General features: G+C 44.4%; 1 protein-coding gene across 2 annotated transcripts in view; it reads left to right on the top strand.

Annotated features, from left to right (window-relative positions):
- Window positions 1–12,264, top strand: part of dyl (dusky-like) — a 45,215-nt gene that overhangs the window by 27,201 nt on the left and 5,750 nt on the right. For both annotated transcript variants that reach the window (XM_065365522.1, XM_065365523.1), the window contains exon 2: window positions 2,451–2,640. In XM_065365522.1, coding sequence (XP_065221594.1) covers window positions 2,542–2,640 — 99 coding nt within the window. In that variant the 5' untranslated portion in view covers window positions 2,451–2,541. The remainder of the gene's footprint in view (window positions 1–2,450; window positions 2,641–12,264) is intronic.

Genomic DNA, 12,264 nt, shown 5'->3' with positions numbered 1-12,264 from the left:
CCTACCTACCTACCTACCTTAATATTTTGAATGTTAGAAATTTGTACAAATATCAGGCAGTTAATTACGTAATGAAAAGGAGGGATGCATTTGGGGTTAGGGAAAATGAAAGAAGTAGGCGGGCTTAAAAGCTTGAGGCAAAAATACCCTGGTTCCATTTTGGTAGATCCAACAACCAAGCTCCGGCGATGCTACCAAGAGCCTTAACTACTCGAATTGTAAGGCTTTAAGAACTGGGCTAATTCAGAGTAACTCGGGATAGATAAGTAAATTGAGATAATAAATTGATCTGACAGAATAAAAAATCTTACTTCATCTCCTCTGGTGTCTGCCTCGCCTCAAAGTCGATTTTGTCTCCTACTCTGCCTAAGCTACAGCTTCTTGGGATATCTCCTTATGATGTACCTTGGGTTGTCACCTAATGATGTGATAAGGTCATTCATTCACCTACCTGTTTATTTACTTACTTATGTATTTGTTTAATTGTGTACTGCCCCCCCCCCGCGGTCTACTTGTGAACCAAAGACTTATCTTGTTTTTATATTGTTTTTTTCTTTCCTTCTCCCACCCCCGGCCTATTGATTGCAAAATCTCTTTGTATGCTACATTGATTTTATATTCTACTAATTTTCTGGTTGATACTGTGTTCTACTTTGTTTTTGCTTTACTTTTATATGCGCCTTATGTTAATAGGTACTGATCTCATCCTATGTATCTATTTGTACTACCCGTATTATTATTATTTATTTGTTTTTTTTTCATTATTTTTCTTTTTTTGTTTTCTTACTTTACTTTGTTATTGCTATGTAGTAGTTACAGCACGTGTGTTTCTCTGGTTATGTAAAGACTGTGGTAGCCACCCCCGCTCGCGTCTCGGCGCATAGGGGTTCTTGTTTTGTTAAAATTGTACTCCACGAAAGAAATAAATATATACTACTACTACTACTACTACTTCGAGTTGGGCAATGTTTTAGTTTTTGGCAGTTTTTAGTGGGCAATGGGTATGAAAGGATTTCGAAGTACAACCTCGGGTCGGATTCGATATTGTATACAGTTACGACTTTTACGAGTAGTACTCGTAGTTGTATGGTTGGCTTGATCCGCTACCGCTTCTTGCGCTTCATCTCTCCTGACAGTTGACACACACACACACACACACACACACACACACACAAAGAAAATAAATAAATATACATATTACTATACTACTACGACGTATTGTTGCGGATGCGGTGACAGAGACACTGGCACTGGCATAGCACTGCGAAAGCGCGTACGATTGTAAGTTCTCGTACCTATCGCCTATCGCCTATCGGCTATCGGCTATCGAAATGTGTGAAAATATTGCGTATGTAATTGGCTGCGTCCAATAGCCATTGCCGCCGGGCCGGTGGCCGGTGGCTGATGGTTGATGGTTGATGGTAGCTAATCTCCTACGTAGATGTACATTACGAGTACATACGATAAATTGACGCTGACTGCTAGAGCGCTAGAGCCAGCCTGCCAGCCTGCCAGCCACACTGCGGAACTTGAACGAGATGCATTAGACTTTTGACCTAGTGGCCGCCATCGCCATCGCCATCGCCATCGCCATTGCCATTTCATCGATTACGACTTGATTTTTAAATACCAACAGCAACGCCAACTCTAACGATAATATGTACTCGCTACACACTCACACTACACGTTGCTCAAACTCAAATGCCCATTTGCCCAGTGTCCCAATGTTAAAGTGAACAACTGAACATTGTAGGTAGAGGTACCCACATCTTACGAGTGTAGCTGTACATCTGTACATCTATATGTATACATATGTAGGTACAACTTATGTATGTAGCCTACCAACGTAAATATTGTGTACTCGTACTCGTACTCGTACTCGTAGGTGTTGCTCACTCGACTAAACTCGTACGATACGAGTACAAGTTGAGGTGAGTGCGAAGTGCGACCTGTATTTGCGATTGTACGAGTACATTATTGCACAATATGTATCCCTTTCATCCCTTCCTCCCTCCCCCCATCAGTTGGTGGTAGTGGGTAGCGGTAAAGTACCAACTCGTAGGTACAAAAAAAAGGCTCGTAGAAAACGGGGTGGACTATTTATGCTTACTGCGGACAATCACACTCATCTTGCCATTGCCACGCATCATTATCTTCACTACCTGTACCTAGACCTACTATCTAGTTACTACATAAGTAGTACCTATGTACCTTTTTTTGCGAATAAAGTGGCCGTCTCGTTGTTGGTTTTCAATTTACACGTCACATTCACATTCACATACGCAGACCTTACGTATTACGTACCTGTACCTATACCCATACCCTGTGCTACTCGTATAGTTTCTATCTAATCTGTAGCTCTAGCTATCTACTCGTAGTATACCTATTTGTACGTAGTATTTGTACCTACCTACCATGTTTACCTTTGGCTTTTTTCTTTGTGTTCGCAGACTGGATGAATTGCTGTCGCAAGATCGTCGTTCGGTGAAATCAACTTGCGAGTCAACATTCGATAGAAAATAGAAAAAAATTGACGAATGAATGATGAGCAAACGTCGTCACATTCTTACGCCCACGTTGGCGCCCGCGTCCGCATTATGTCGCGTGCTGTTGCTGTTAGCTAGCTGCTGTTGGTTGCAGGTACGTCCGCTTCTACCGTAAACGTAAAATCTACTCGTATTTTACCAGTACTTAGTAGGTACTTACGGAGTACCTACTCGTATGTACCTATATTGTACGACTGTACGTATACACTGTACAGGGTGCGCACTGCGCACAGATATCCAGTACCTACCGCTAGTCCGCTACCCCCACAAAACAGTGATAATCATACTCGTATAATGAAATACAGGGTGCCCAGAAATATCGAGCACCCCTAAAAAAGTGTTCTACTAAAATACTCGTACTTCGCATATCGCATTGGTCACAGTGAATGATACGAGTACGCGTAATAATGATAGCACATGATTGGTTGTTGAACTGGAGAGATAACATTCCACCAATCATATGCATCTATTTCGCGTTGCCAACCTTCGCGTATATTTTTAATGAAAAACTTTCTTAGGGGTGCTCGATATTTCTGGGCACCCTGTATGCTTTCTTTGGGGTACCTACTGGGACGGGACGGGACGGGACGGGACGGGACGGGACGGGACGGGACGGGACGGGACGGGGCGGGGCAATTCAAATGTCTGGCGTCTCGGGTCTGACAACGCTACGCTGCGCTGCGCTGCGCTGCGTTGATGTGAAAACCAAACTGCACCCTGTCTTTGTGCTCCACATCTTCGACTTTTTAATGTACCAGCTGTGCCCGCTCCAACAATTTTTGTTTTTTTGCTTAAAAATTCGATCGTTGAAATTTTTTGCCGCCCCGGAAGCTCTTCCAAATTGGTTTTACATTACCATTACCATTACCATTACCAGTACCAGTACCAGTACCAGTACTATTACCAAGAGTGACTGAAAGTACAAATACCTATACCTACATACGTATCTAGATGTACATTCATCTTGCGTACTAGTACATGTATACATGTGAAATTTCCTTTACTCGGACGAGCACTTGTACTTTCTAATGCGCTACTCAGTTTTTTCATTAGTGTTGGTGTTCATTCGTACGTAAATTGACTAAAATTTCAATTCGTACGAGTACCATAATAACTAGTCCTACGATGGCGGATGGCGCAGCCGCAGCCGCAGCCGCAGCCGCAGTCGCAAAAGCGCAAGCTTTGCAGTAACAGAAACGGTTACGGGTACGGGTACGGGTACGGGGTAGATTTACGAGTAGGTGAATCGTGCAGTTGTGTAGTGTGTAGTGTGTACCTGTGTACATACGAATAATATACTCGTACGAGTATTGTGTGCCTGATGTAACATGTTTCTGTTCAAGATACCTAGGTACCCATTTCATAAAAAGCCTTCGAACAACAAAATTAGCGGTAAATTAGGGTTCCCGATGCGTAAATACTGTACACCGTACACCGTACACCGTACGGTGGATTTCCGCTATCGAAGATATACACTATACAAGCTCGTTATACATATTATATTAACGCCGATTTCCTCTAGATCCCTAGACAAGTCCATTTAAACCGGTGTAAAATTAGGTAGGTAATCGCGTTTTAACGCTCGCGCTCTAAAATTCAGCAAAAATCACATAACTACGTAGGTAGGTAGGTAGGCCTATTTTAAAAATAAATTTAGCAACAATAATTAATTTTTTGCGACAAAAAAATAAGAGCTCGTTGACGTTTCCATTTCTAATTTCTTTTATTACGCAGTTTTTGCTTTACTCGTAAAACGAGAATTGGCCATTGGGCGGTATTACCTACGCCGCGCCGCGCGCCGCGCTCTACGCTCATCAGCATCAGCGTTACACATACCGGTACGAGTAAAACCAGACTTTTGCTAATAACGCTCTTTTTTCCAGCGTCGCTCGAAGAGCGTTATAACGAGCCTTTACCATACTCGTAGACCATAGGTAACTATAGGCCCACCTACATTTATATTTGCTCGACATTGAAATTTCCATCAAAAAGCGATCGCGATATGCCGATATACGAGTAGGTAGAGTAATTTACAGTTTTACTTAAAAATTGACTTTACGTCGTCTTTGGAATGAGGGCCGATTCCGCATAAGTAGGTACTTTTTTTTTTACCTAAGCAGCAGGCAGAATTTTTAAGCAAGGTTCTCACGTTTCGAGTTTACTTAATTCGAGTAGGCTACATTTACTTTCAAGTACTCGATCGTATCAAATAAATTTACTCGTAGGTATTTATTACCTAGCTACGTTGACGTATTTTTCATCGTGAAATGAAACGGACAATCCGTCGATTGATTATAAAAAATACGAGTAGGTAATCGAGTTACTCGCGGTCGCTCGAATTAAATGAACTAGCAGCGTGTAAACCCCCGACTCCGCTTGAAACCGTGTAAATCTTGGCATCTGCAGATCTGCAGATCTACCACACAGTATAAGGTACCTTATACACGACGCGCGACGCGACGTACGTATCATTCTATACCTGGGTAATTCTCAAAAAAAGGTAAAAATCGTGTACCTGGCAAATTTTTCAAAGGTTTTTTTTAGCGTGTATTTTTTTTAAATTTTTTTTTTGGTCCATACAAACATCACCTCCCTCACATTTTACATTTGATATTGAGCTGTTCAGACCCCCCTTTCATCGGTGTACATTCGATTTTATACCCCAAATGTCCTTCGACTTGGCTGTCTTACGCCGTGTTTTTGAAAATGAATGTTATAAAGTGTCGCGAACTTCATTTTTTTTTTTTTTGGAAAAATTGACACATTCTCATTATCATAGAACACGAAGGTCCATTATTGTGCAAATTGCAATCGCAATAAGTCCATAGGGAGCTCGCATTTCAGATTTGAAAACTGTCACACATTTTTTGCGCAAATTTTAGAGCAATTTTCAATTATTTTTGGTAGCTTCCCAATCCAACACATTTTTTTCTGGCGAGTGGCTGCACTGGTTCGCTGTTCTCATAGAAATGTTACCCCGCACCGTTTTTTTTTTTTTTTTTTTAAAAAAACTACATTACTGGAGGGCGTTCAGAAATGAAAATGAAATGACACACTGGTGCGTTTTTTGCACACCAAAACGGGTGCTATAAGAGGGAGTTTGCTGGACCGCCATCTTAGGGTGAGGATCCCATAGCGAATGGTTTGTTTTCTAGTATCCTCGCCATAAGATGGCGGTCTAGCAAACCCCCTCTCATAGCACCCGTTTTGGTGTGCAAAAAACGCACCAGTGTGTCATTTCATTTTCATTTCTGAAATCTGAACACGCTCCTGCAGCTCGTTCTGATCGCACTTATCTGCGCAGTTTTGATATTTCGCAAAATCGACGCGTCCTTCGGCTCGCCTTTTTATTTACCCCGACGAACCCGCCAAAAACGATAATTGAATGGTGCTATTCAAGAAGGTCCTATCGCCAAAAAACTGGTTTTGAGAAAAACACATTTTTATGTTTCAGTGTTTTGCTATTTTGGTTTACAATGATATAGCGAGCTCCGGTTTTTTTTGTCGAACAGAAGCATCTTTCCACTATTTATTTCCTGCGTAGTAATTTTTTTTCCACCACCAATATTTCCATGGGAGCGCTTCACAAAAGAGACCTTGATAGGACCTTCTTGAAACGACAGGACCTTCTTGCGGTTATTCCACCTAAAAATCGATTTTATTCCTTCTCAAACCCACCAAAAACATGAAATAGTTCAGACAACTTGTTAGGTACGTAATTTACAAGTTTAAAACACCAACTCTCGAGGAAAAAATAAAATTCAGAATCACTCGATTTTTTTCATTTTTACAAAATTTGATTTCCGTCGCACCCCACTCCCCCTCCCCCAAGGGGTCGGGCAAAAAAAAGGACATCGGATTCGAATTCCTCGTTGAAAATTACTACGAGATCACTACTTCCAACTCGTTGAGTTTTGTTGTAAAACCCTATGCGCCCTTTTTTTTTGCCATCCAAGTCACTGTGGTGGGCCGGCCTCACCAACTTCATATGGCTGCTGTTTGTGAAAAACACCGCATAGTGCGCTGCGGTTTGCACCATTGTGTGCAGAAAATGTCGGAGATTCAAATTTCATCAACTCCTCAAAAAGGTCCTATCGGTCGATAGGACCTTCTTGAATAGCACCATTCAATCGAGAAAGGGAAGTTATTCTACTCGTACACGATAAGTACACATTTATTACGCGTTAAAAATCGAATAATGTGAAGTAAGTAAGGCTATAGAAACGAAAAAACGTTGAGATTGTCCTTCGACTTGGCCAAATTTCAGACAGCTGTTACTTTTATCGCGCTACTCGACGTAAGTATTACACGATAATATGTATAAGCAAAATTTGACATTTCCCCCATCCCCACGCCTCGCCACCACCCCTACCAAAAAAAATAAGTCCAGATTCGAATTATTCTACGACCTCGAAAACATACCAATCGACATAATATTACACATCGATGAGGGTTGAATCTTAATTATCGCCGTTTTAGGGAGGGGGGTCAGGGCCCACAGTGGGGGGATTGAATTGAAGCCAACACTAGAAAAGGGATCTGGGACACCTATACAAATGATTCCCACTTGAAATTTTCCAAAAAAATTATTACCTATCGTTGTTCAAGTTTGATGGAATATTTTTCGCAGAATTTGAAATTGAAAATCGATGAAATTTGAGACACTTTTTCTATCACTGTTCATTCCGAAACATTGGATTTGACCGAAAGTACGAGTACTGCGAGTACATAATAAACGCCAAACGCCAAACGGCAATCGGTGTAACTGTACTCGTACTCGTACTCGTACTCGTAATGAGTACCTATTTTCATTTTTGTCACTGTTGGCTGTAGAGTGTACGTAAACGTACTACGTACTCGTCGCACCGTCACCGCTACCAATTTTCACTTTTATTTAATCGTTGATGACTGGAGGCGGGACACGGCGCGCGGCGCGGCGCGGCGTTAAGCCGACCGAGGTGTTTCGTTCGATATAAAGCATTATAATTGAAAAAGAAAGTGTTTTGCCATCGTTTATCCGCCCCCGCCGCCGCCGCCGCCGCCGCCGCCGCCGCCGCCGCGACTTTTTTAAATTAAATTAATTACGAGTATGTCACGTCACAATCTGAAACTGAAACGTAACTGCTGGCTGCGACTTGCGAGGGCCCGAGGGGCTAAATCGTCATCGCTGGGTAGGCGCGAGGTGCGAGGCGCCGCTGTAACAGGCTTATTACAAAAATACTATGTACAAATATCTATTCGTATTCGTATTTCGTACTCTGTACATATGTGTATATTGCGATTGCGCGCTCCATTACTCGTAAAATGGCAACAAATACAAATTCAAGTACGAGAGTATCCTATCTGGCTAAAAAGTGTTTTTCTAAATCAAAAGCAATCACGCTGTATACTGCAGTATACTGTATACTGTATACTGTATAGTGTATGGGTAATGGGTAATGGGTATAAATCAAGAAATGCTAAATACTGCGATTGCGAGTACGTATGGTACGACGAGTACGTAGTACGTCTACGTACTACATACTCGTAGGTTGGTGGTTGGTGTTTGGTGGTGCAGCTCCAGCTCCAGCTCCAGCTCCAGCTCCAGCTACAGCTATATTATGCTTATGCGGCGCGCTACGAGTGAGCGGTCGAGCGGGCGCCGGCGCCGGCGCCGAGAACTGGAACAATACGACGAATGCGGAGCGAGTAGGTTGCGCATCGTTTCCAAATTGCGCGATCGGCTGAGCGTTAAAAAGGTCGTACGCAATACGCATACGCATACGCATTCGGGGCATACCTCTCTCTCTCTCTCTCTCTCTCTCTCTACCACTATACCGGTACCAGACCAGCGATAGCTGGCTACCCGGCTACGAGTATCTGGGCAACGGACAACGGTCAATAGGCAAGTGCGACATTCCAGTCAGCGCTGCGCTCAACGTGTTTCTCGCCATTTTTTCGTTTTTTTGCGTCGTTCCCCCGCACCTTGGCCCCCTGGCCCGCGTCAATGTCACCTTATTGCTAAATGCAACTGCAACTGCTAGGTGGTAGGTACGTAACGCTATTTGAAGAATCCGATGCTGCGAGTGCGACTCCCCAAGTGCGAGTTACGTACAAATCCAACCATTTTTTTCGCTGTGGGCGCGGGCGCGGCGTCTTTTCACCAGAGAAGCGCTGTTGCGGATCGCGTCGTCGATTTTCAATTTTCAATTTTCAATTTGCGACGCTAACGTGGCTGCCAAGTGTTACGTACCTACGAGTACGAGTTGGACCTTTGACAAAATTTACGAGTACCTGGATTATGAGGTACCGCTTTCCAATGTCAAGTAACATGGTACGAGTACAAGCCATAACATTATTATCTATACAGTATGCGTTTACGTACCTACCCCTAGTGTTGAGAAAAAAAAAGACAAAAACAAAAATTAAACGAAAATAATATGTAGAAAGACTGGGCCGGGTTGGACTGGCTGAGGGCTGAGGGCTGAGGCGGAGGCTGAGGCTGAACTTGGATCGTCATCGTACGAGTATTTGTTGACTCTGTCCTGTTTTTTGGTGTTACCGTTGTATGTAGTACTCGTAGTCGTAGTCGTAGTCGTAGTCGTAGTCGTGTAGCCCAGGTATTTGTAATTGAGTGAATGTGCCAGTGCACTGTGTAGCGGGCAGCGGGCAGCGGGCAGCGGACGGACGACCTTGTGTGGGAGTTAGCGGCGGGCGAAGAAAAGCGCTAGATGGCGATGGTGATCCCGATCCCATCGCCATCGTCCGATGAAAGAAGAAAAGTGAGTTGTTGTGGCGGATGCAGCAGAAGCGGTTGCGAGCAACGTCCGGGTTGCACGTCCTTGAAAGGCTCTGGCTCTGGCTCTCCCAGAAGAAGAAAGTCTCCTCAAATGCGAACGTCCGCGTCCTAACGAGCGAGCGAGCGAGCGAGCGAGCAATGGGCGCGGCGCGGCGCGGCAGCATTGGTTAGAAAGTTGTAGGCTACAGCAGCAGCGACCGCGCGCTGGTACCTACCAGTATATCTAGTTAGACTATTATCGTACCCTTTACCTACGTACAGCGTACAATCACAACAAAAATACCAACAACTACGAGCATATTCGGGTCAATGTCATGCAACCAGAGTAGGTCGTTGGTCGTTGTTCGTTGTACGTTGTACGAGTACGTTACGCTTACGCTGTTTCTCGCATCTCACTCTGCTGTGCGGTGCGGTGCGGTGCAGCTGCGGATACCGGTACCGGTACCGGTATCCGCAGCTGCAGGTGTCCCAGTCGCGCCACGCCATCGTCACTCTCGTCAGTATTGACTATCGATTGTATTTGTATGTACCAACACTCGACAGTCCAACAGCGAATTCTAATCAACGAGTACGAGTACGATTTTTTGGGTCTACATTTTTGTGGTCTATTTGTACGGTCCGCGACCGCGGCCGGTTGCTGTCGAAAATGCACACTAGGTACCATATTCAATTGCATTTCAAGCGGCACCGAAAGTGATGCGCATTGCGCACCTCTGTACTCGTAAATTGCACTCGTACCTTAGATACGAGTACGTAGTACGTAAGTGTCGTAGGTAGTTTTCTCTTAGTTACGACTTACGAGTACGATAGCTCGCAAGTTGCAAGTGAAAGGTCGTATCGAGCGAAAAAACCAAAATTTGGAATTTGGACCGCGCCCCGACTTGAAGCACACATTACGCGTCAACGCTTACGTAGATACTAGGACACCGGACACAGGGCACGTGTGTTCGACGTGTTTCGCATTTTCACCAAAATTACGAGTACATACTCGTACTTGCATTGCAAGGATAGCCGGCTGCGGCTGCGCAGGCAACTCACTGTTGTATGAGGATCGGAGTTTATAGAGAATGAGCTAGCTGGATATATGTATGAGTCAGAATTCGAGGAATAACTGAGGAGTGTGAGAATGAGCAAGTAGGACAGTATGACGTGAGTGTAAGTGGGAGTTTAGGATAGAATTAGAGTAAGTTAGAATTAAGGCGAGTACTCGTATACTGTGTACTCAATACTCATACTCAACCAGTTGTATAATTGTGGTAACATTTCGAATACGAGTACATCGTTTTAAACTAGACTCAGACTATTAGTTCATACCACACTCACTCAGCCATCGCTTCTCAAAATTGCCTCGTTTTTTGAAAAACCTGCGCAAGTACCTAGGTCGGACCCTGACCCTGACCCTGACCTTGCCCCTGCCCTAGTCTGAAAAATTGCCATCGTCCGAGTTCCTAGCGTCGCGTAGTCGTTCATTCGTGGCGCGGTGGCGGTGGCGGTCTCGGGCTCGGAGTCGATGTCGCAAGAGTTTGGTGAGTTTTCAGTTTTTCGGTACGGGCGCGGCCCGCGTGGTGCATACTGCATACTGCATATGCGCATACCGTAGTTTACGTAGTTGGCAGTCCGCAGTCCGCAGTCCGCACTCGGCAGTGTACATAGGTTGTAGGTACCATATTATCTCGTACTTTCACCGATGCCATGCCATGCCATGCCATGCCATGCGGGTAATGAATTTCGATTGTTTGACGTTCGTTGGCACCACGTTTAACGATGCGATTATACGAGTACGAGTATCGAGTATGTAGGTACAGGTACATACTTTTTACTACGACCGCGCTGCAATATCGTCGAGTTGTATTCCGTTTTCCCGTTTTCCCGTTGCCAGATACGAGATGGACCGGACCGGACCGGACCGGACCGGACCGACGCGGCGTTCACTCTTGCTTTCGTGTCGCGATCGCGATCGCGAAACAAAAAGTAAATTGGCTCTTTGACAGGCAGCATATTTGTACGAGTATTTCACCGAGTTTCAAGGCTCGTTAACGTCAAACGTGTGACGCTGGCAGTTGGCGTACCAATCTTCCCATACCTATGGCTATCTGTCAGTTGTTGTACTCGTACTCGTATTTGCGTTCCCTAGCTAATGCTTAAGCTATGTGCATTGTCACATTGTGTATGTAGTATGTACCCACTACCCACTACCCACTCGACACTCGTACAAAATCACACGAACCTTACCTACGTACTTTGGGTTTAGGTATTCCGTATTACTCGACATTGGCGTTGGCGTTGGCAATTTCAGCCTCAACAAGGCAACGGCAACGGCAACGGCAACGGCTCTTCTTCTCTTCGTCGTTAGATGGTTGCGCTTATTGGAATCGGAATTGGCATAGTAACCGACATACCAGCGATCAGCACCAGCCTACTAATACGAGTAGCTCGATATCAGCCCCCACCCCCACCCCCCACGGCTACGCTGCTACGCCGCGCCGCCTGCGATTTGGTCCGTTCAAAGGTCCGCATGGCGCATTGGGATTTGCGCGAGTTGGCGATATTTGCCTTCTGCAAAAGTATTGTACTCGTACTACTAACTGGCATACTGGCATCTAATTCCGAATTCTACCCCCCCCCCCCCCCCCACCTCACACACATCGAAAACTCCTCTACCACCTCGAATATAGTTCCTACAAAAAATACCAAGAAAATAAAATTTGTTTCTCCAAGAATTTTCTACATTTTGGTTCTTACAAAAATTTCATTTGGCGCCACTCAAAATCGCGTTTTTAATGATTTTATGAAAAATTCGTAATTAGAAAACGTGCTCGGAACTAAAGTAGGTAAGTATTATTAATTTTCCTTTTTGTCCCTGTCCCGCTCATTCAGCCCTGTAGTCACGCATACCGCATCAACATTTCGTAGAACTCGCAGGCAATTATTTTTTAAAAA

This window comes from Planococcus citri, chromosome 5, assembly GCF_950023065.1.
Source record: "Planococcus citri chromosome 5, ihPlaCitr1.1, whole genome shotgun sequence".
Classification (NCBI taxonomy): Eukaryota; Metazoa; Arthropoda; class Insecta; order Hemiptera; family Pseudococcidae; genus Planococcus; species Planococcus citri.
The sequence above is the reverse complement of the archived record's forward strand: the minus strand, read 5'-3'. Positions and strand labels throughout refer to the sequence as shown.